The sequence below is a fragment of the Poecilia formosa genome, unplaced genomic scaffold (assembly GCF_000485575.1).
Source record: "Poecilia formosa unplaced genomic scaffold, Poecilia_formosa-5.1.2 Scaffold6, whole genome shotgun sequence".
NCBI lineage: Eukaryota > Metazoa > Chordata > Actinopteri > Cyprinodontiformes > Poeciliidae > Poecilia > Poecilia formosa.
Window position 1 is genome coordinate 2412841 of NW_006799945.1, and position 23615 is coordinate 2436455.

At 39.2% G+C, this 23615-nt stretch overlaps 1 protein-coding gene across 2 annotated transcripts in view; it reads right to left on the reverse strand.

Moving 5' to 3' along the window:
• Positions 1-276: 276 nt before the first annotated feature.
• The window catches only part of rai14 (retinoic acid induced 14), a 37897-nt gene continuing 14558 nt past the window's right edge, over positions 277-23615 (reverse strand). The window contains exons 3-21 of one of the 2 annotated variants that reach the window (XM_007566858.2): positions 18475-18605; positions 15902-15990; positions 15713-15777; positions 14598-14655; positions 14351-14421; positions 10459-10565; positions 10146-10330; positions 9605-9630; positions 9077-9163; positions 8690-8779; positions 8045-8170; positions 7428-7523; positions 4450-5145; positions 3815-4299; positions 3210-3378; positions 2952-3119; positions 2571-2729; positions 2403-2468; positions 277-2034 (exon numbers count right to left, since the gene is read on the reverse strand). In XM_007566858.2, the coding sequence (XP_007566920.1) occupies positions 1948-2034; positions 2403-2468; positions 2571-2729; positions 2952-3119; positions 3210-3378; positions 3815-4299; positions 4450-5145; positions 7428-7523; positions 8045-8170; positions 8690-8779; positions 9077-9163; positions 9605-9630; positions 10146-10330; positions 10459-10565; positions 14351-14421; positions 14598-14655; positions 15713-15777; positions 15902-15990; positions 18475-18605 (2961 nt within the window). In that variant the 3' untranslated portion in view covers positions 277-1947. The remainder of the gene's footprint in view (positions 2035-2402; positions 2469-2570; positions 2730-2951; positions 3120-3209; positions 3379-3814; positions 4300-4449; positions 5146-7427; positions 7524-8044; positions 8171-8689; positions 8780-9076; positions 9164-9604; positions 9631-10145; positions 10331-10458; positions 10566-14350; positions 14422-14597; positions 14656-15712; positions 15778-15901; positions 15991-18474; positions 18606-23615) is intronic. The other variant, XM_007566867.2, reaches the window with a different exon arrangement.

A 23615-nucleotide genomic window follows, 5' to 3' on the forward strand; every position in this document is an offset into this window, starting at 1 on the left:
ATTTCTTTTCCACACATGACCTAGTGCAGAGGTGCTAGTGGGCCTGGATGGCTTTTTCCCCCTTAATAAATAAAACCTTTTTTTGAAAAATTCACAATTTGCACTTTTAATTCCTTTTTAAAAGAATGAAGAGTGACAAAAAATAAAGAACAGAACAAATCTGTAAGGGAAATACCAAATTTTCTTAAAATTGTATATATTTCAAGAAAGGAATAAGTATCAGTTGACTAATCTGAACCATGACAGGTGGCAAATATAAACACACACAGAAAATAACACGGTTTATCTTTAAAATTTAATAAAGTGGATGGTAAACAATTTTTTTCTTGTCACTACAAAACAAACCGTTAGTAAACCAAACAACAAAGTTTCTCGGATTTCCCTTTGCCGGTACAAAACGTGAGCCGAGGCGTAAAGCGAAGAAGTTTGTCTCCAGCTATAAGATCTGTCAAACATCTCAGTCAGGTGTAAAAGGTTACCTGAGAGACTCACCCAAACAAAATCATTTTAGTGTTGATTGGACGCCGAACAGACGAAACGCTTTTCAGTAGAAATGTGGCCTCCCTAAGAACAGTGCTAAGGCAAAGGAGCGCAGGACGAAAACAGTGAGCTTAACATGTACCTACAGACGAACGCTGGATCAAACGAGGGAACTACAAAATAAAAATCGGGCAAATGTAAATAAATAATTGAGATGTTAAAATGAAGTCTGATGATTTACAGGCACATGGCAGAACTCAGCCAATCATTTCCAGCCACCATGCTTTCCAATGCTTTTCAAGTAAAAAAAACAAAAAACAGTCTGCAAACAAGACAAAACAGTAAGGAAACTAAACCGAGATAAAAACACATAAATATCGAATGCACACAGTTACGCATTTGTCACAAGTGAAATGTTTTTCTTTTCTACAACAGTTAAAACCTATTATATGGATGACAAAAGGAAGATCTATAGTTTAGAAACAACTACAACAAATAGTGCTTTGTCACAAATAAAATCTTCTTAGTCACATGAAAAACTCGGTAAGTATTTGATTTATTTTTTTTTTGTCGCTATTTTGGGAAGAATTCAGCTTTTTCTTAAAGAAAGATTTCATTTTCACTCTTTTCAGTATGGCTCCATTAATTGTTCAGAAGGCCTAATGTAAATTGTTTCTGCAATTTGGACAGACATGAGTGATTTAAAATCTATTTTATATTAAAAAAATTTAAAAAAAGTCAGTGAGGCTGATTCTACACTCTAGCATTGTGTTTGTGTCACAGTGACGACACATTTAAAATGCCCAAATTGACGGTTTTAGCACAGACAGACAGACAGACCCTTTCTGTGTCTATTGTTACTGTTGGAAAACCTTATTCATGCTTTTTTTTTGTTTGGCAGGTTTGAAGATCAGTTTGTACACAGCAGTTCCACATCTGTGTTTACAGCCTTAGTGCTGCTATTTGCACCTGCTTTGAACTGGTCTGCATATGGGTGCTGGCTCATCCATTTTTTATTTTTTTTTAGTTTATCCTAAAACTTTAAAGCCCTGATGTTATCAGGATTGTGTACAGTTGGATTCAAAAGAAATATTTCTCAAAGCAGGAACCTGGCTGAATAAACATCAACGTTTGCTTCAACTGCAAGATTAACGCAGGAAAAAAAAATAGTTGGACATTTCATTTTTGCAACGGATGCCTATTCTTTACACTGAATTGCTTTACAGACTAACACCTGGCTGATTTCCTTTCCCATGTGGCTTTCCCAGGCGAGTCATCCTTTAGCTGACAGCACTTTCATGTATGTAGAGCAGAGGGGTTTAAAGGTTCAAAATGACCTTAGCAAAGGCAATAAACGCATACTTGTAAACCGACTCCTTGTAAGCAAATACTCTGGGCTTATGCACAGGCACAATGTGTTTTCAGTCTAAAAATAAATGTGCTTTTGTGGAGACTCCCGGCCGACTCCTAGCAGGCCTCCTTGGCTTGACTTGGCACCTTGCACATCTTCAATATCTGCTTCAAAGCTTTCTGGACGTCCTCGTCCATCTGACCCTGAGGGAGACGGCGCAAGCTCAGTTATTAACTGGTTAACTGGTTTAAAGTTTTGGATTATCAAGACTCCAAAGAATTATGTGACTTTTTCTACAATACTGCAGCTCAACAACCTGTTGAGGTCTAACCGTTACCACAAATATCACAGTTTTCATATCAAAAATTCCAGGTTTAAATTTCTCAGTGCTTTTTACCTAACTATTAAATAAAAAAAAAATAGCATGGATGGTAGTAAGCTAAGTAACTGACTAATATTGCCAAAATGTCCACATTGTTTAATGGACATTAAATAATCCAGATTCATGATAACTGATTTGATAGATTGCATACGTTGCACTGGGTGAAATTAGTAAAAATTCATGAATTACCTGAACCGCATAGAGAAGATGCATCCTGTAGACTGACACTATTTCATCATGCTGCTTCTTTGATTCCTTTAAAGGCAACACAAGGTAAAAACTTAGCTCAGGTACGCCACGGGAACAAATATAAGCATTGACAGTGAGTTGCTACGTATGACTTAAAACGAATCTTACGGCAAGCTGGTACTGAAGTTGCTTTAGTTGCTGCTGAAGCGTCTCCATCTGCTGGTTTTGCTGTTGCCTCTTGGACGGGGAGCAGGATGTGTAGGAGAGCTGTGACAGGCTGTTCAGGGCTTCCTTTAGTTTGCCTACTTCACGAGACAAGTCGTCTATCTGAAGACGGAAGAAAGCAAAGATTCACATAACAACAAACAAACAAACAAAGAAGTGTTTTGATTAAGATTTGTTTACCTCCATATCCAGCTAAAGGAAATCTAGCAGTACAAGATAACAGGAACTTCCAGTCGATAATTCTTTCTTCTATGGTTTCTGATTAAGCTTTCTTTGAACTGGTTTTCTGAAGCAGATGGTTCAGACAAACGGATAATCACTCACCCTCTTGTTCTTTTCTCTTTCCGATGCCACGTGATTTTCTACCAGCTGCTTGAGTTGACACACAGCATCCTGCGCCTCGGCGAGTTTGGAGCTCAGAGTCTGGTTCTCTTTCTCCTGTGACATCAAGAGCTCCTGCAGAGCTTCCCGCTCTGCACGATTATCTCGCGCCTAAAGGATGGAAGAAAGGGACAAGCTCGACGTGAGACATTACATCAGGAGATGCTCCTCTGTGGATGTCTTCGTTTCTGTTCCTCCTGCCTTCTGCCACGCATCCGCCGCCTCCAGAGCCATCTCGTCCTGCTTCCTTAAGGCTGCCTGAAGGAGCTGAGTCAGATGGTTCACCTCACCCTCCAGCTGCTCCCGCATGGTCTCGTGGTCCAGACGCGGAACTGCGTCCTCCAAGGTGACGTCTTGCTCTGCGTTCAGCCTGTGTGACGCAGACACACAAGAAAATTAATTGGGCTTTCATGTATGCTTCTGCAGTTGGTAGGTTGTGCGTAAAAATTAAAAAAATTTGTTTTGGAAGACCATCTAAAAAAGGGGAGTCTGATATATTTTTCTGGCACATACGGTAGGGCCATTTCATAACACTGTCAAGACTAGTAATAGTTTGACTGAATATTGACAATTGAATGACTCAAAAATTCACAAGATTGGGTACCTGACCAAAATGTTTAAAAGTGGAAACATAAGAAGTAAATCTGCACACATAAGTAAAAGTCTAAGCGACACTTGATGAAGCCCAATGTTTCAGCCGAGCTGGTCTCCTTCAAAATAACTAACTGGTTAGTGTGATGCACAGCAGTTAAAAACATTTTCTACCCCCCATTTTTTTTTTTCTTTTCTTAAGTTTCTCTCCGTACTTCTTTTGAAAAGCCTCCACTTGTGTCGTCTTTTGATGCAGCTGCTCTTTGAGGGTTTCCAAGTCACTCTCCAGCTCCTTGATGGCATTTCCCAGAGACGACACGACCTGTGTGTGGTCGGCAAGGGTCACGGAGCTCTGTGTCTGACCCTCGGCCTCCTGCCTCATGCGCGCGATGTCCTCTTGAGCAACAGAAAGCTTCCTCTCAGTCTCGGCGAGCGATGTCTGCAGCTCCTCCACTTTACTGCTCAGCATCTGGACTTGATGCTCTGAAGAGACGGCCAAGGCCGAGGCTGAGGGTTTCTCGGCTCGGGCTTCGGCCAGTTCTTTCTGAGCGGCAATCAGCTGGCTTTTGGTTTCACTGTAGGAGTGTGACAGCTCCAGCAAGCGCTGTTGCTGCCCAGCAATGACCTCATTTAAATCAGCCTTCATCTCCTCAAAGTCTTTGGCTGCGGCTTCGACGGGGACCGTTCCCTTCAGGGCCTCCTATGCAACAGCAATTAAGAGATTGCAAACTGAGATAATGGCACGGTTTATGTAATTTGAAAAAAAAAAAGAAAAAAAAGACATTCAAAAGACATTTGATCTGTATTTTTTTTTTTCTACTTTGTTGAAAGGGCTGGATCTTGTTTTTACCTGGAGCATTCTGACTTCCTCTTGTGCCTCCTTGTAAAGCTCTTCGATCTGCGCAGTCCTCTGTTCTTTTTCCTTTGCCGTCCGCCTCTCCTCCTCCGTCCTCTGCAGCGCTTCTTCCATCGGTCTGATTCGCTGAGCCGTTGCGTCTCTTTCTGACTCCAACTGGATGAGCCGCAACTTCACTTGTTTCATCTCATGTTCCAGTTTCTTGGCCTCCAGTTTCCCTGCAAACTCTTCTGCTCCCCTTCCCATCTGTGCTTTCAGGTCCTCCACTTCCTCCATGGCTTGATGGTATCTCTCTTGAGTGTCTGTCAGTTTGGCCTGCAGCTCTGCTAAACTTTCCATCAACTCTTCCTCCTTTATTTTCTCTCGAGCGCTTCCATCCTCGTCTCCTTGTCTCTGTCTGTCGGAGTTCAACTGAGCCTGAAGCAAGCAGTTCTCCTTCTTGGTTTCGAGCAGCTTTATTTGAAGGCCTTCAAGTGCTTGTTTCAAAATCCTGATTTCCTCCTTGCTCCCGCCTTCACCCCCCACTTCCTGTAGTTTAGCGGGACGCTCTCCCTCTTCCACCTGGGTCGTAGAGGCCACTTGTGCCGGTGAATGAAACTCGTCCTGTGTGGAATGGAAGGAGGAGTTGGAGGCCATGCTGTTCGGACGACTGTCCTCGTTCAGCTCATTTCCTGGTAGGGAAGGAAGTCTCTGTGTGTTGAGAGGACATGAGAGTAAAAATGTATGATTATTATTTATTCTAATCTCTTTGGGGTAAAAAAAAAAAAAGAGTTATTATAATAGATTGAAAAGGAAAGTTAATTGTATTTGCTTTGGCTTACTTATTTATTTTGTACAACCAAAACTGTTAAACTTTAAGCTGAAAATTTTTGATTTTTGATTTATATCAAAGCATCGTGTCAAATAAAAATGAAAAAAGTAAAAATAAAAATAAACTTTAATAAATACTAATGCATAATGGCATTGTTAAATGAGTACATTACATATCATGTAAAGCTTTAAAGACAGCAGTGAAACCTGATTTGCTGAAGCAACAACAGGCTCATGTAAACCATCAATGTGTCTTTCAAAAGCCATCCCAAAAAGATTACTGGCAAACATGGTGGGGTTTTTTTTTAATTATTTTTAATGAACATAATTTCAAATTTCTTTAAAAATCTCCTTCAAATCACTCAGGTCACCGTTTATCCAAAAATCGCCTGAGGAGCTTCAGTCAAAACTGAGAACTCATTCGCTATGCAGATGACACTGCTGTATTTATCCAGAAGGTCAAAATAACTCACTAAGTTTCTCTTTCTCTAAACTTGGACAACACAGAGGTTGATTACTTTTGCCCTTGGTGCCTCAGAAACACACAGATCAAACTGTGCAGCTTCTCTGGAAAGCATTTTTTTCTTTTGGATTTCCGTAGCTATGGAGTATTCAGATTCATCCAGGATATGCAACATTTTACCGTTTATCCCTTCTGAACCGTTTCCCACAGCTTTTCCACAACCACGAACTTCAGAGTATCACCGAATTGTGAAGTGGAAGGAAAATAATACATCTGCAGAGTAGATTTTGTCGCTCATCAGGCTGAGAATCGTGTTCTAGGAGGTGAAATTCCCCTCTGCGTAACGTAATCTCAGAAACAATAGAGATGTTCAGTGAAAGCTATGGGGGGGGGGTTTGCTAGGGAACATCAGCGAACAAACAGAATCATGAACAAACGCCACACATCCAGCTTAATGTGGAGCAGTTTATGGGTTAGGTTACAGTATCCAAAGCTTTGAACATCTGCCAGAAATGTGTTCAGTTCACCATCCAACACAGGAAAGATTAGTGCAAGCCTAAACATGGCCACCTATCTAAAGTGACAGAGCAGACAAAGAAAGCGTTAATAAGAAGCAAGCAAACAGCCTAAGATGGCTTTTGAGGAGAAGCAAAACTCTTGAGGAGAATCTGTCAACAGGACTCTGTTGGACTCTATGTGTGACCAACACTGCACATCTCCTTGATAAATAGAAATCCTGTAAGAAAACCTGTTAGTGGCCAGAGAAGCTTGACATATAGTCAAAACTACAATGTAATGTTTTAGATTAGATCAAAGCATTTTGGTCTAAACAAAGTCTAGACCTGAATGCAATTGAGAATCGGTGGCAAGACTTGCAAATTGGCATAAACACACATTGTATGTCTAATTTTATTAATTCTTTTGCAAAGATTTGGGAAACATAACAGTGTAGAGTTTAGTGGTTCTAAACTGTATTAAACTAGCAAGGATCAATAAAAATGCACAACCTGCATTTTGAATATTCGGCTTTGTCAACAATGTTGAAAGTCTTGTATAATTTTCCTTCCTCTTCACTGTTATAATTTTTTTTTTTCAAACTGGAAATGTTTGAGAAACAAATAATTAAGTAGGTCAAAGTTTGAAACACTTTTCAGAAAATGGGGAAAAAATAACTTGTTCAAATATTTCTTCCTAAGCTCAACAAGTTGGGCAGTTCACAAAAAATGACAGAAAATATTCCAGTTATTTCATAACGCTGCTATTAAAGTTCTTCAGAGAATAATCCATAAAACATGTCTCTCTTAAAGCCATCAAAAGTTATCAAATTTTCCCTTTCAATTTAAATGTATTACCAACAAAGTTCTATTGTACCTTAAAGATCTTTTAGCTCCATAAAATCAAAACTTATAGAGCTTTTCCTTTACATTGCTTCTGGTGGATTCAATAATTTTTCAACAACCTATTGGGATTTTAACCATCAAATCTTTCTTGTTACAAAATTCCTTTTTAGGGCTAGTTTGGAAAATCCCGACCAACTTGTTTGGTTATGCTACTTTGTGGTTGCGTTCTTTTATTCTTCATCTGCGTACATCCTCAAATACAGTAACGTTAGTCATACACTCTAAAACTGAGCAAATTTGCTGAATCTATTCAGGCTTTACCACTTAAACATGGAAGTAAACAACAAAGACGCACGTACCTTCAGTTTGTTTGCAAGCTCCTGGTTTTCCACAGTAAGAGCATTAATCCTGGCTTGCAGAGCAGAAACCAGAGCTGCAGACGCCGTGTGCTCGACCTGCCAACAAACACATATATTCACATGCCAAAGAGACACATGAAGGTAGCATTAGGGACCTCCAGGTATCGTCAGGAAAACAACACAAGTTGTGACATGTTGTAAGCTTAGCTCAGACCTCCTTTTAAGACGGCAGATGATTCGGAAACGTACTCAACTTAGAAAAAGAACTACAAATAAAACAGAAATGACTAAACTAATTAACTAATTTGAGGGTTATCTTTAAAACAGTTTATGTCAAAAAGTCTTTTGATGTGGTGAATAATGTCAAAATGTTCTTAAACTCAATGAAAATTTGTGATCCGGTTAGAGAGCGTTAAGAGGTATAGCTGCCAAGTGTATGGTTTAATAAACATTCAGTGTGTGTTTGTAGCTCTCTGCACTGTGTGTTATTGCAGCCGCAATGATGTCATTCTTTGTTTAGCTCTTCTAGTCTCATTCACCCACCTGGTTTTAAAGCTGCCCAGAAGCAAAGTCAACAAGCCCCACACGGTCCGACTGTTAATCATTATCACCCTCACCTCCAGTTGAGGAACGGCCACCGTCTCCACCGTCTGCTTCAGGTCTTCGATCGTCTCCAGCAACATGTTTCTCTCTTCATGGAGCTTCTCGACCTCTTTCAGTGGTAATCCTGAAAACTCGTCCTCCTTTGCGATGAGGGGAGGAGACAGAAGTGAAGGGTTGTGGCAAAGAAGGGGAACAGACAAGTGGAAAAAAAACCTCTGGAGGCTGACCCTCCACTACAATCACATTATAGTCAGAAACTTTAATGCAATCCATTAGGATTTCATACAAAAGACAAACACAAAGTAGCACATTTTTGTAGCTAACTTTTGGAAAGGAGGTAACAAAAATACATCTAGATAAAATCCGCCTGCTTGGTAAGCAGTGTTCATTTCACTCTAGACGTACAACTTACTGTTTAATAAAAAAATGCACACTGCATTTTAAGATTATTATGTGTAAAGAAAACTACAGTATTTGTTGATTTCCTCCTGCTTCACAGATATGTTATACTTTGTGTTGATTTCTTTATATAAAATTCTAATCAAACAGACTGAGAACATATTGAAAAGCTGAAGCGGTACGAATAACTTTTATGGCATTGCAACAATAAAGTAAAACACAGAAAGTTTCTCAGCACAACTTTTTCAGTTTCGTCCTACCTTGTAGTTAAATCTCTTTGGAGTGTCACCTTTGTTGGAAGCAGGAGTGCTGCTAGGAGTAACAGCAGAGGGAGAGGAGGGTGCAGAACTCTGAAGGACGATCAAATACATACATTTAGGATTCTTTTTTTTTTTCCTATCTACATAAAACCGTCTGAGTTTTAGAGACGCTCTAAGCTTGGCTGAGAATTAATTGTCATCATTGATAGCTAGTTTTTCCTAATCTGATGGTCAGCAGCAACACAAATAAAACAACACCAAGCCAGACTGCTCTGAGAAAACAGAAAGGGGAACAGAACAGGAAACAACAACAACAAATCAGTGGCTGTAATTCATTATTCCTTTAATTAATTCACTTCAGACATGCACAGACAGACATGCATTTACCTGCAGTGGACTATTAGGAGGTGGAGGTGCTTTTCGTTTTTTGGGAGTTGTGATCCGCTCATCACTTAGCTTAGCTACTTGATCATGCTAAGAAGCCAGTAGGAGAATCAGACAGATATCGACAAAAACGAGAAAGAAAAATCAGAGGTGGGATTCAGTGCTGGTTAGTAGAAGAATGGTCAAACACGTTTTAAGTTTTATTCTGAAAAATGAGGAGGTGATGCATTTTTTGCCTGAGAAATTTATTCGTCAATCATTTCAGAAAGTGAAACTTACGTATTATATAGATTGATTATGCAGATGTAAATATTTTGAGCTCTCTATATAGTATAATCACACAATTCTGTAGGCTATAAAATTCCATTTATATATGTAGGAATGTCATTGTTTCATTTGTAAATAATCAGCGTAGCACCGAAGTGTTTAGCGGTTGGTTAGAGCAAGCAGATTATCACTTGTACTTGATAATCTATGCACGTTCAAATATTTTAGTAGCTGAGCAGACGTTAAACGTCACAGATATTTTACCTGAGGACTTCTTGGAGACTTGGAATCTGTCAGGGGAGTCAGTAGAAACAACAAATGAGCATTTTGAAAACAGGAGTGCAAAGTGCAGCATGTAGAGAAGTCACAAAGCCCAGGACAGCGAGACCCTCTACAGGTGAGAATGTTTTTGTCGACATTATGCCCATGTATATTTGGCTTATCAAAAATGCTTATTTGCATAACCAGGGGCTGGAGTCACAAATTTCAGAGTTTTGGCATCCAGAGCTGAAAGTTGAAGCAAACACTTCAATAAAGCATACGAGAAACACTAACAGTAACCACAGTATAACAGTAGATGGCAGTGTTGCTATGGTGTTGAAACCTTAGCAAAAAATCTGAGAGTAGTTTCCTGATCCATGGAAAAGCTTGAAACCTAACTTTTGGTTTTATTTCAGGAACAGTCAATGAAAGTAAAATACCAATTAGGCCAGGTTACATTAAACATTTAAATTGAAATACTGTATAAATTTACACTGCCTGTGTGTTTTTCTGTGAATAGTCATTTTTTATTCTTAAGTCTTACCCAAAAGTGGATGTCTGTTCAGAGCAGCCAAGAGGGCAGTCTGGGCTTCAGAGCTGCCCGACATCTTGGTATAGTGTACAACATCACGGCCCTCTGAATCCACAGCGGACAGGTCTGCTCCTTTCTGAGCCAAGACCTCCACCGCAGCCACTGAGTTGGATTCAGCCGCAAGCATCAAAGCAGTCCTACAACATGGACAGACCTCGTATCAAAGCACAGAAGCACAAATGAAAACATCCGGCTACGTGCAAGAAAACATTTTATGAATATCTAGTCTGCTTCCAAGTGTGTTGTTAAATTATTATTTCTCTACCTGCCACGGTTGTCAGGAGCTTTGATTTCAGCACCGCAGTCTATCAGAGTGCTGCACACCTCAGGATGGCCGTGTTTGGCTGACAGCATCAAGGGAGTGAGGCCGTCCTTTGACACAGACGAACATTGCAAACATTGAACCTTGTCGTACTGAACGTATTATACGTTTCAACTGCTAAACGCAAACATCCATACGCCGCCGTGTACAACACAAAGCTGTGGTCCGTGACGTGAGCATGTCAGTTGTCTGTGTGGTGAGAAAACGTAGAGCTATGTGAAAAAGAATCAGTGTGACCTGTTGTAAATGAATATCCCAGATCTCACGTGTCAAATTTTGGTTGTTTTTTTTTTTAATGGTCTGGACATTGTCCAACTATTAAATTTTGCAAATTTATAAGAGACACTCTAAACTTTTGTGCTATGAATATTTGAATTAGCATATTCTGAAATTATTAGAACAAAAACTAGTTCATAAACTCAGGAATGTACACATTTTTCACAAAACAAAGAGTAATTTTTCTATTATTTTGTCTGGCAAAGGACAGAAAAGAGTTTGACTGTCCTCCTTTAAACGAAATAGTAAATAGTTAGGTGTATTAAACTTTTAATTGGTACTCTGTGTGGTTGTATGAAAATAGTCATTTAGTCATTAGCTGCTGGCTATTTTTCAATGAATACCATATGTGTCTCTCCATAACATGTCAATCCTTTTCACATGTCTTTGTAGGGGGAAAAAAATGCCAAAGCTGCAGCTTTAATGAGTGAGTTCTGCAAAATTTAACACACAGCTGTCAGAGCTGACTAACGGCAGCAGTATTTCATGAAATGTAGCACCTTCTTCACCTGGACTGACAGATTCTCACCCCAATCAACCAGCTAAATAAACCCTGTGCTTCCAAAGCCTGTGCTGAATGGCTGAATGGTTGTTTTTACTCACATGTTCGGGCCAACATGGTGAAAAGAGGCAAGATTTCTGACATTTTTGAACATCTCAACAATTGTTTCTGGCTATCTTTAACAGACTAGATTGTGGCCCGCCTTGGATTGGATACATATGTTTATGTATCAACACTACAAAAATTGAAGAAAGCTGCTTTCCTATGTTTTGCAAAATGGAGTCTGGACACTCAATGTTTCACCAAGCTCTATTAAAAAAAAAGAGGAAAAAAAATACTTATCCACACATGAAGAGATCCAAAAGCAAATTCTGTGAATAACTATCCTCCCGATGCAATTTCTAATAACCCTGAAACATGATTTCCAAAAAGAGGCCCAGAACCAACAAGCAAAGGAGCTACATGAAACAGCAAACCACGTCAGCATAGTTGGGTGTTTTATATTACAAGGCTGCTGCTGTTTCCACAGACCAAAGAGGACAAAACTATGTTCTGGGTTTTTTTGGAGCTCTGTTAAAGACTTTAGCAGGCCTGCCGGCTCTGCCCAGATTGTGTTGCTGCTACTTTGGAAACCAAAAGGCAAAAATTATTTTGTCCTTTTCTGGGCAACAGATTAAGTGTGTGTGTGTGTGTGTGTGTGTGTGTGTGTGTGTGTGTGTGTGTGTGTGACTATACAGGTGTGTTATTTGGCCTAGATGTGTAAGTTTAGTTATGTTCATAACTTGGAGGCACGCTCTCTGACAAATTACCCACATTTGGGCAAAAGCGTAAAGCTAAAGGAAGCCGATGAGAGGAATACAGGCAGTAACTAAAACACTGAGTCAGTTTCTGAGGCTTTAAAAAGGCTTCCTTCAAAACTTAACTTGATCTGGATTCAGGACAAACTATTATATTGATCTTTATGCAGGGCTATTCCCTCTTATTTTACAGAGATGCTATGAACATTTTGGCGTTTGATCATTTCATAATTTTAACTGAATTTACTTTGTAAATGTTTCAGACTTCTTAAAAGGTTTATTTTTTCTGTGCTTTCAGTAGTAGTTTCTCATATGAAGTTAGGCTTTCCTAAATCCAGGAGGAGATAAGATGCTTTTTTATATATATTGCATAATATCCCTTTAACATATTTCCATAAGTCAGTAATGTTTTATTTAGTTTGCCACCCTGTCATTCAACCCCCAAATCTACAAGACCCTTAACCTCACACTGAATCATTGCTAGATACTAAATACCACTACACTACAAAGTACTGGCAGTAAAACAAATCTGTATTATTCCACAAGGAACATCATTTACAATACGAGCACACGTGACACATGACTACCATACATTAAATGACTATTACATATGTTTCTAATTAGAAACTATAGGTTCCTATCAACAGCAATTATAGATGCCAAAGAGTTTCGGATGGGAGGAAAAACGTCTTCCAGAAACGCGAGAACACAGGCCATCATATTTAAAAACTGGTTGTGCAAATAAAGGCAGCGCAGCTTAACGCAGGTGCAACATAAAATCCCAAACACAGATTGTGTTTTTCATAAATTACCTCTACAGGCATACTAGACGTTATTATACACTCTATTAAAAAGCTATGAAGCTTAGTGATAAAGAACGATTCATGTTTCTGTTTGTTTGCCGTGCGCAGTCGCTTTTCAAATATGTATGACTGGCCAGGTGCTCCTCTGTTTCGTTTGACTTTGCACTGTGTGTTTATTAAAGTCAAATCCAGGTACAGCAATATGATACAGCTGCGATGAACCGCCCCAGGCCAACAAGCTGGCATGTTCTGCTCAGCGTTAAAAACTTTGTACTCCAGATGACCGGTTCACCGACTGCATCCGCTAACAGAAGACAGAGAGGCTCGAACTGCTCGTACACATTTGCAGATAATTATGGCTGGAAAAGTAAATGATCTTCAGCGAACATGACGTTATGATTTGTCTTGGCTTTTAACAGAAGACAGAAGTAGGTTTTTTTTTTTTTGTTTTTTTTTTTGCTTTTAAACAGAGAAAAAAATGGCTGCCTTTGAAAAGCAATGTTTAGTGAAGGCTGATGATTAATTGCTAACAGTTTCACTAGCTTTACATCTACATGTAATTATTACAGCAATAATGCTTTTCTATTTGCAGACACCTCAAAGTCCTGAACGGTCAAAGAGAGGCACTACGCTTTTTTTAATGAAACTTAGAACTTATATGTATAAAACCATGGCTAACATCCATTTTAACCGGATATAAATGATCAAATTTACAACTAGGTTGAATGGTTGTTTAGTGGGTGTCATAATATAGTATAAGTTTATTTCCAACAAGCCAGAAAGAGCATAATAAAATGGAAATAAACTTGTTTCCCCCCCTCCACTCTCTCATTTAAACACGTACACAAACACACACATGCTACTTCATGGTTCCACTTCCCAGCTGGATGAAAACCACAGACATGGTCTGTCACTGCAATGGAGACCACATGTCTGCACCGTACGTTCCCACAGAACTCTGACCTTCTACCTTAAGCGCACACACAGAAATTAATCTTCAAACAGATGACAAATGAGAGGAAATGTTGGCTCATGAGGCTCCCTTCTACTGAAGCGCACTTGCTGCAGCTAATTTACATATGTCAATGTTTTCTTTCTCTGAACGTAGTCTAGAAATGAACAAAGAGGCACTCCACAGGAGAGCGCCTGTTAGCACTAGTTGCAGTTTAAGAACTACACATTTTTCTGCCCCGTCGCACAGTCCCTACGGTTTCAATTCCTTTAATGAGATGCAAAGTATGACAGATTTCTATTTTGTGAAAATGCAAATATGTTCTAGATTTTCCATACCTAATTTCATTTGATTTAATTCTGAATGTTTCTTTATGGCAATCTAGATAAATGGATGAAGCTGATGCACCTACCAAGATCTTAAACTATTCTCACTTTAATTCCATTGGAAAGACAAAAAAGTGAGCGTGGGTTAGATAGAGCAGAAGACGTCATAAAATACATACTGTATCTTTTTGGTTGATGGGGGTTTTGAGCTCACACAGTAGCTGAACAATCTGGACGTTCCCGCCAGCAGCTGAGGATCAAATGAGAAGAAACTCTCTATCATTTAATTCCGTGAATGGAGGATGAATTTTATCCAAATGAAATTACAGCTTAAAGTTGATCCTGCGAGAAACATTCCCACGTTCAGACCGAGTCTATATAAAAGTTGCCCTGTATAATTAACTCCAAGGCTGCTGAGATACCTACCAGCATGATGCAGAGCAGTTCTTCCTGAGCTATCCGCTGGATCAACGGGACATTTACTCTGGAGAAAGAAGAAAGAGTTATTTAGCAAAAAAAATGCTAAATTTCAAAGTGGACAGACTGAGTTTTTAGTTATTGTTTCTCTCCAAAACACTGAAAAGAAAAGAAGAAGAAAAACATGTCTTGTTATTTGTTACATTTGGCCTTTTATTTAGTTGGTAGTTTACAAAATCTGGCAGAAAGAACTAAGCAGCAGACTCTAGTTTGAGCAAGGAGGCCGGGCAGTGTGTGCTGCGGTGATGCTGCAGACTGTCATGAGGCAGTCAAATCAGCAGATGAGAGTGGGAATAGTGTGTGTTGCTGCCTCTCTGTCCTGCTGAGCTGCTGATCTGTACATACATTCAGCAGGGTAAAGAAATGAAGCCCTGAAACTGTCTGGTTTCAAGCACCATGGCAGCAAAATGACAGTTCAGACAAACAGGCTTCGTTTGGTCCAGGTTGTCCTTTCATACCTTTTGTTTTGTTCACAGATTGCAACATAGAATTGAAATTAGAAAATGCTGGATGATTTGTTGACATTAAACCTAAAATATGCAGTGCATTCAAAAGTATTCATCCCCCTCAAATTGCTGAATAACATCACAACTAGAAACTGCATGTATGTTTGGGTATTTTATGTGATAGGCCAACTAAAAAATAGGAAAATGATGATACTTTGTTTACAGCCTTTCTGTAGCATCTGTAGCATTTGGGACAACTGCTGGTACGCAACACAATTTTTCTTTGCACAAGTAGTTGTAAAACCATGCTTCATTTTACTAAACTTTAGAAATATGCACCAGTTTGTGTTGGAAAATTTGGATAAAATAAACAGAAATCTGGCACTGTAACATGAAAAAAAGAGCAAACAGTCGGTTCGAATACTTTTGGAAGGTGTTATAAAGCACAATTTGGTTTTAAGCACACTCCAAAGACGTGTTGCCAAATCCGAAATTGTTCTGACACGATATATTAAAGGGTTTATTACATGAATTTAGCCAAGGTCATGAAACATTATTATTCTACGACAAACTATGTTTTCTTAAAAAAAATAAATAAAACTTGCTTATGAACATTACCTGAATAAGCCTCCTGCAGCATTCCAGGTGATTGTTTTTGGCAGCCAGGTGTAAGGGAGTAAAGCCTTAACAAAGAGTAATGAAAATGTTACAGCTACAGAGAATTATTGAGATAAAAAAAAATGTGAATTATTTCTGAGAGTTTTCTTTTACAGCTACAAGAATGTAGCTTGTCACTACAGTACATACCAGTAGCATCTGTGACCGAGAGGTCAGCTCCGTGAGCCAACATCGCGGCGAGGCATTCTGTCAGGCCGCGAGCAGCTGCTACATGAAGCCTGTTCACAAATCCAACGCGAGGCACAAATTAGTTACGGAATTACAACAAGCCTGATGTTCCGTAAGGAACATTATGAGTTTTATTCCCATCCAACAGAATCCGCAGCAGCTGCTCGTCACGCACATCTCAGCCGCGGCACGGGCCACGTTACAGCAACGTGCCGGTGAGCGGTGCAGCTTGGTGCCGGGTTTACACACATGAGGTAAGTGTCAGGGAAGCGGCTGTCAGTAGAAACAGAACCAAAACATTTCTCAGTCATCATATGGAAATCATATCGGCCGCATTACTCTGGTTACTGAGTGCAAAGAGAATACGGCAGTGTTAAAAAACACTCATATTGGCTGTCTTCATTTCAAAAATACAATTTGTAATTTGTTTTTCTATGTATATATTTTAGCAACCTTTCACTTTTATGGCCATTTTCACTGCTAATCGGATTAAATGATGTCTTGTCTACTGTTTTTGGCTTTATTTGATAGAGAAAATGAATCAGTAAAAGTTTAAACTTGAAAGTATGATCTTGCTTTTAGAGACCCGCTGTTTAGATTTAGAACAAAGATTTTTTATCATGGTTCTTACAATAAGATATCTCATTGTTAGTCCATGAAGCCAAATCTAATAAATTAAGATACTTGACACTTGCTAAAAAAAAAAAAAAAAGTAGAATAGATTCCTAGATTACCGAATGGCTTCTTGAAATCAAGAAATAGGGATCTCTATGGTGATTGCTCCTGCTGCTGGAGAAGTCTTATTTTTTGCCACCATGGACAAAACTGCAGATGTTCTGTGTTTTTAACTGACATTGGAAACAATGGTGTGTTGAAGATAAAAGATGTCTTGATATGGTGGAGGAGGAGGAAGAGGAGGAGGAGGAGTCACCTGGCCAGCTACAGCAGGGAGGATATATGGCGTGCCAGAGGCTGGGCCATGCAACTCCTAGCGGATTTGTTAACAACACAACAAACCCACTCCAACCTAATTCCTGTTTATTTTTGTTCCATCGACACAGCAACGTAGATCGTTCACAGCTGCAAGCCCACACAAACCATGTAGACCCATAAGTAGGACAAAGCTGGGCTTCTGCTTTCGACAGACTACAGAGAAACCTCACCAGCTCTGCATCCAGATAAACAGGCTAGCAGCAGATAAGTGGTTTTCCTCAACTTCAGAGGTTTTGTGGAACACCTTCAAGAGCCAGATTTTACTTTTTAATTGAAGGTTATTTTAAAGTAGACACATGTGAGCGTCTCTCACATAACTACACCATTAAATCTTTTGGTTTAAATATGTGGATTAAGTTTCCTTAGTGTGTTGCATCAATAAGCACTTTCACTGTTTTAGGAAATACAAAGGAGCCGGTTTAGTAATGATACCAAAACATTCTACAATTTCTGTGTACTGACAGTTTCAACAGTCTTGTTCCACTGGGTTTCTTTGGACCAATTACGGTTTTAAAATACTGCCTCGTGCCCATGAATACAATAAATATGTGAGGCAAACGTACGAAGAGGTCAATCGATACAATTCCCTTCCACCTCTGTGAGCAGAATGAAATAAATAACAACCGGTGCCCACAAAGAAGCACTCAACAAGCTCTGCGTGCCTTACAAATAGGTTTTATCGCCATAGAGATACTCTATATGCGATCTGTAAAAAAGTTCAGTTCAAAACCATCACAATCATGTTGATGTATCAAAATCGTGAGTGCACATCCGTTTGAGCGGATATAGACAAAAGGTCAAGGATTAGTGCTGGCCGTGAAATGAAAAGGCTGTGTGTTTGCAGCGGCTCATGAAAATCTGCATATTTGTTTCCCACTGCATCTGATCCTGTTTCCATGCATCTAGCTCTGTGCGAACCGCTCGGCACGCTGCAGAAAAGGAAAAAAAAAGAAGAAAAAGAGGTCAAATATGAACACCTCTGCTCTGTGTTATCAACAAACTCAAGTGCCGAGGCAACAAGCTTCCCTGATTCTGCAGAAATGATTTACTTGTGAAACAATGAACGCAATGTAGGCTGCATGAAGGCCAATGTTTCAAGACATATTTTTAGGGCTGCGCATTCATTTTTAATGTTGTGTGTTGGAGCATGAAAGCACTTCCATAAGCCAGTGACCTTGGAAATGCAGTTTTCTGTTGAGTCCTTAATTAAAAAGGAAAACAAAAAAAGGAAAACAGATTGATAGTCTTGCAGTCCACAGGACTCCCAGACAGTTCTGAGTTCAGCATTGTACGCTCATTCTTCAGAAATCCCTCCCTGTCTTTTATTATGTAAATGACTCCGTCTGTAGAATTCCTTTCTATGAGGAAAAAAAAAAAAACTAGAATGGGATTCTTGTGCATTAATTAAACAGTCATTAAAACATAGCTCTATGTTTTTCCTGGCATAACGAGAGTCCTGTGTTGATTTCTTAAAGGCAAAGGCAACAAAACCAAAGGACAAACAAAATCAAACTTAAGCAAACGATCAAAAGAAAGCTTACGCCGATTTCCCCTCGCCGTCCAGCTTCGCAGCATTGGCACCTTTCTTAGTGAGAAGGGACACAACTTTGTCCACCTCGCCATGCTCCACGGCAGCAAGCAGGCGCTCGTCGTTTTTGTTCCACTCGTTTACCTGGAGGACAATTTGAAAGAAAGAAGGTAAGCTGCCAGAATGAAACATAAAAACACAGTATTCCCAAAAAACAAAAACAATTACAAAAAAAAAAAACAGAATGTATTAAGTGGAAGAGAAAATAAGATACACTATCAACTACTGGCCGTCAGCTGCAAATGCAAAAAATTATTTTTGTTAAATCCAATATGGCCGACAGACAAAAAAGCATGCCGACCGACCCGGTCCCTCCTTCTACTGTAGACGATGCTTGCAGGTAAAAAAAAACAAATATTGTGACATCAGATAACCCCCAAAGAGCAATACTACTGGTGTATTTTTCAAATAACAACTTTGTATTTGGAGAAAATTACAATTGATCACCTAAAAAAATAAATAAATAAATAAATAAATAAATCTTTTCTACAATTTTTTTCCTACCTCTTTTTATGCATTAAGAAAATAAAATTTTTTTGACAAAAATCCTGACACAAAGGATCATAATTCATGCATCGCAGGGTCAAATATTAACAAACATCTGCCAGTATTGAATGACATCTTTTCTTGTATCTTAAATAGGGTTAGGAAATTCTGAACTATATACTCTGATAAACTTTAAGAACTTCAATCAAAAATGCTTCAGTTGCATTTAGAGTTGCAAGGGATGCTAATAACTGTGGCACCATAAAAAAAATCTACAATTTAATTCCAAATTCAAAATATTGCTTAAACATAAGATGCAATTATTATATGCTGCTGTAATGAGGATGCATTCGTTTGCAGGTTTTTAACACGTATATAGCACATATAATAAATGAGTAGGGTGTTGTATGACAGTTGGGTTTTTTTCCCTGCCTTTATTTTAACTTCCTTGGAAGCTCTGATAATCTGTCAACTGTGATTTAAACATCTGAAAAATCTAATTAACTCCAAAGAACATCTAGAAGGCTAAGAAATCCAAAACCTGAGGAATCATTCTTTGAGAGAACAAAATGTTATTTCGCTCTGCTATTGCATGTACACACAAACACACACCATTTGTTTTCATACAGCGAGCACACACTGGGAAAAGCTCCAGAAAGAATGAGCTCCGAGCAACAACGTACACAAACCAAATGGCCACATAATGCGTCACTGACAGGCCATTAACACTAAAACAAGTCATCGACTGGAAAGCTTTAAGAATGACCTCATTCACATCTCATGCTAAACACACTCAAACGAAGTTTGTTGGAATAAAACACAACAGAGCAAAGAGATCTGGCATAGAAAAAAGAAGTATGTAAAATTATTTGGAGAACTAAGTGGATAAAAGAGAAACTCCATTTGAAGTAGTTTATGAAAGCAGATAGGAAAAGAAGGAAAACTGAACCCTTGGCCCACACCGACTTGGCAACATAAGTTCATTAGTCAGCTCTCCCTGCAGCCACCTGTGTGTATTAGTCTGCAGTCCAGCATTAGCATCTGACCTGATAGCCCACTGACCTACACAGGGAAGCTGGTGGAGCTCTGGCTCCATTAATGCCTGTGCTGAAGCTTATTTTAGAAATAGCAAAATGCCAAGTTATCACTACGGGGTGTAAATAGCCTCTAGGGCAAACACCCAAGTGCGATCGCTGCAGCACATTTTGCATAGCTGGTGGAAACTGGAGGGCTATAAAAATCCCCTCAATCACTAGAACAGCTGAGGTGACCACCACTGACCTCTGCTGCCAAACACACAAAGTCACTAACATGGAAAAGTGACATGAATACTGGAATTAAAAAATATGGCTCGCAGAGGAGAATTTTCAAGTTTGAACATGAGTTTAAAGAGCTACGCAGCGAGAAACATGCCAGATAGATATGATGTGAAACAAAGGATCACTATGTGGAAAAGGGTCTCATGCCCACTTCCAAGTACAGCGGAGGACCTGTGATGCTGTGGGCTTGTTTCTCCCAAGACTCTGTGTGCATAACCATCGTTCTTCTCAGATTACAAAGGAAAACAGACACTTGAGTTCATTCTCATAATCAATGAAAATGACTGCAGCTTGATCTCACTGACCAGGTGACTGGCCGCTCCCCAGGAACAATCTCTAATTAATCTGGTAAATTTAATATAAAGAGAGAAAGCAAGTTAATAGATGTAGCTTTTTTAAGGTCAACTGTCATTTTAAGTCTTGAACTTAAATTGAAAGTGGGTAGTCACTGTGTTTTTTCCACGTCGATGACCAACTTGACATAGAAATGATTTATTAGATATAAAAACAATCTTCTTCTGTGCTCATCTCAGGTTCTGCACCTAAAGGACACAGAAACGACGTGGGGTGAGTTCGAGGGACTAAAACACAGGAGGTGGTTGAGAACTCTGAAGAGATGTTGTACAAAGCAACGGTCGCAGATCTATTTCTTCTCTGTGTGCTCTGACTTTGTGAAATTATACTAAAAGAGAAGATTGGTTGACGCCCTGTTGGCAAAAGCGGAGTTTCAACAGCACCAAAAAAACTAAGCTAGACTTCAACAGGAAAAAAAAAACTGACATTTTTCTAAATAACCCTCCCAAAAAGAAGAATCTGTAACAATGAGTGACGGGCAATGAAACACAACACAGTGGGAAACATCCCTGCTACTTCTTTTCTTTCTCTGTCTGCCTGTAAAAAAAAAAAAAAAAAAAAAAGCCTCATGATTTTTCTTTAGTCATGTGTTTTTCATTTACTGCAGACTGAAATAGTGAAAGTTCCTATAAGAACAAAGAAATCTGAATGAAATGCGGACATCTGAACGACATCCTGTGGGACAAAAACAGACAAACATCAAAAGGAGCTTTGTTTACAATATTCATTTGCTCTAATTGAAAAATATGCAGCGTTTGTTCAACAGAAGCCAACGCTGCCCTTATCTTGTTTTGTGGATACCAGGAAGGGCAGATCCAACGGCTGTAATGGAGAGACTTTACGATCCGGAAATGGTGACAAAATAAACACCCCCCCCCATAAACGACAGACTAATTAACACAGGGAGTTACATTAGGAATTGTTCATTTATACTCTTTGTTCCCTCAATCTAAAACGTGTCCAACATTTTTTTTTTTTTGCTTAATCCTAACTAGTGTGTGCCTTATGTGGCTCAAACCAATAAACCGTACTGATATCCTTTGATGCTGCGTCTGATCCTGTAATGTTTGCATAGCCCCATCAGGAATAAATCAAGTTTAATCTTCTCATTTCCACCAGCTATCCCTTAAAATAAACTTTTCTTTGCCCGTGTATGTAAAGCTCCCAGACTCAGTGGGGACTTGTCAAGTTGATTTCAACCAATAAGTGATAAAACGTCAGCAACCCGAGGGGGGTCCTCTGCTCAAACGGTCATTTCTGGGAAAAATTCAGTCGTGCCTATTGAATTTCAAGTGATGTGAATTATACTAGTCATGTTTAACATGTAAAGATGGAGCATAAGTATGCAATGAGAACATTAGCCTTTGTTGTTGTTATTTAAATCTCCTAAGCAGCACAACTTGCTAACATAAAACAATAATTATACTCTGACTTATTCATTTAAAGAGTGAGCCAAACACAAAATTATGCAAATACTTTAGTGTTAATTAAAATTCAGTCTATCAGTAATACTATGCTGGAACTATTACTTCACACATAAACAGCAGAACTATGTTCTTCAGCAAGATTTGCTGTCCATTCATAAGAATGCACCTCTTCCAAACATCCATGATGACTTATATGGGGAGGTAGCAGTCCCTTTCTTTTTATAAAATAGATTTTTAATATCCGTAAACAGTGTAGAAAGGAAAACCAGCCTAACTTCCTAATGTGTGCTCTACAATTCTGCTTTTTATGTCATGTTTTCTCTTTATCTATTTTCAAGCATTAGTTTATTAGAAGCTGTGACAACTCAGAATGAGGTTATGTCCTTTAAAACTAAGTTTGACATAAAAGTAAAAACTCTGATGAAATCCTCAGCATGAGCACTTACAGGGAAAAACTGAAGAACACAGTCGTACGACCACGTGACCCTCCTGAACAAAAGAAATAACGGACAGTCAGGACGGAGCAGAGTGACGCTGACAGCACCCCGCTACATTGCGGTAGACAAGTTTAAGTGGAGCGGAATGCGCTGCTCCACTTTCGGCCACATACAAAGTTAAGTGTCATCTCTGGGAGGCTGATGAAAAAAAAAATATATATATATATATAATGTGCTGGCACAGGCAGTGCAAAGCCAGCACAGCTTTCAACTCAAAGAAATGGGATTTAACTGTAGTTATTTCTCAGTTGTCTCTCTTCACAACAAAGAAAAACATTGCAAACTTGAATCTTTTTGAAAAGGGTTAGATTTTTGAGCCCTTTTTGCTGCTTTTTGCTCAGTGCAGTAGTATTTAAACCACATATCCTTAGGAGCTAACAGTTCAGATCAGAGTTTACCAGAAGGAAGTAAAATTCCCTTCCTCTGCTGCTGTCAGTTCTGTTTCCTCTTGTTCCGTCTTCCCCCACCCCTCTCGTGCCTCTGTTTCAAGTTTATCCCTGTCTTTCTCCTTTTTGTACTCCAGAACGTGTTTACATTAGAATCGGGTGTGTGTTCCCTTTCTGTCCTTAGCCTGACGCTCATTAGGACACACAAAGAGTGAGCTGATAACACTAAGTGTTTCCTGTTTGTCCAGGCCTCAGGGCTGTCTGCGAGGACAAGCGAGTACAGAGCCACTGTGCAGAAGGAGTAAAAAGGCAGCTCAAGGGTTTGGAAAGACGTGCAGAGGGAGAAAGAGATAGCGGAGAGCTTTAATCCCCACCGTTTCCAGTCTGTTTATTCTTCTTTAAACCTTGTTCTTCCTGTTTTGCACTGACCCTTTTAATTAGAAAGTTAGCAGTTCTTTGAAGATAAATATAATTATGAAGTGGAAGGGCAAAAAAAAAAAAAATACATGGTTTACATTCATTATATTACAAGAAAAACATGAGAAGTGTGGTGTACGTTTGTATTCAGAGCACTTTTTATTCATTAAACCCAGTCCAATCAGAAGCCAGCGAATTAATACATTCA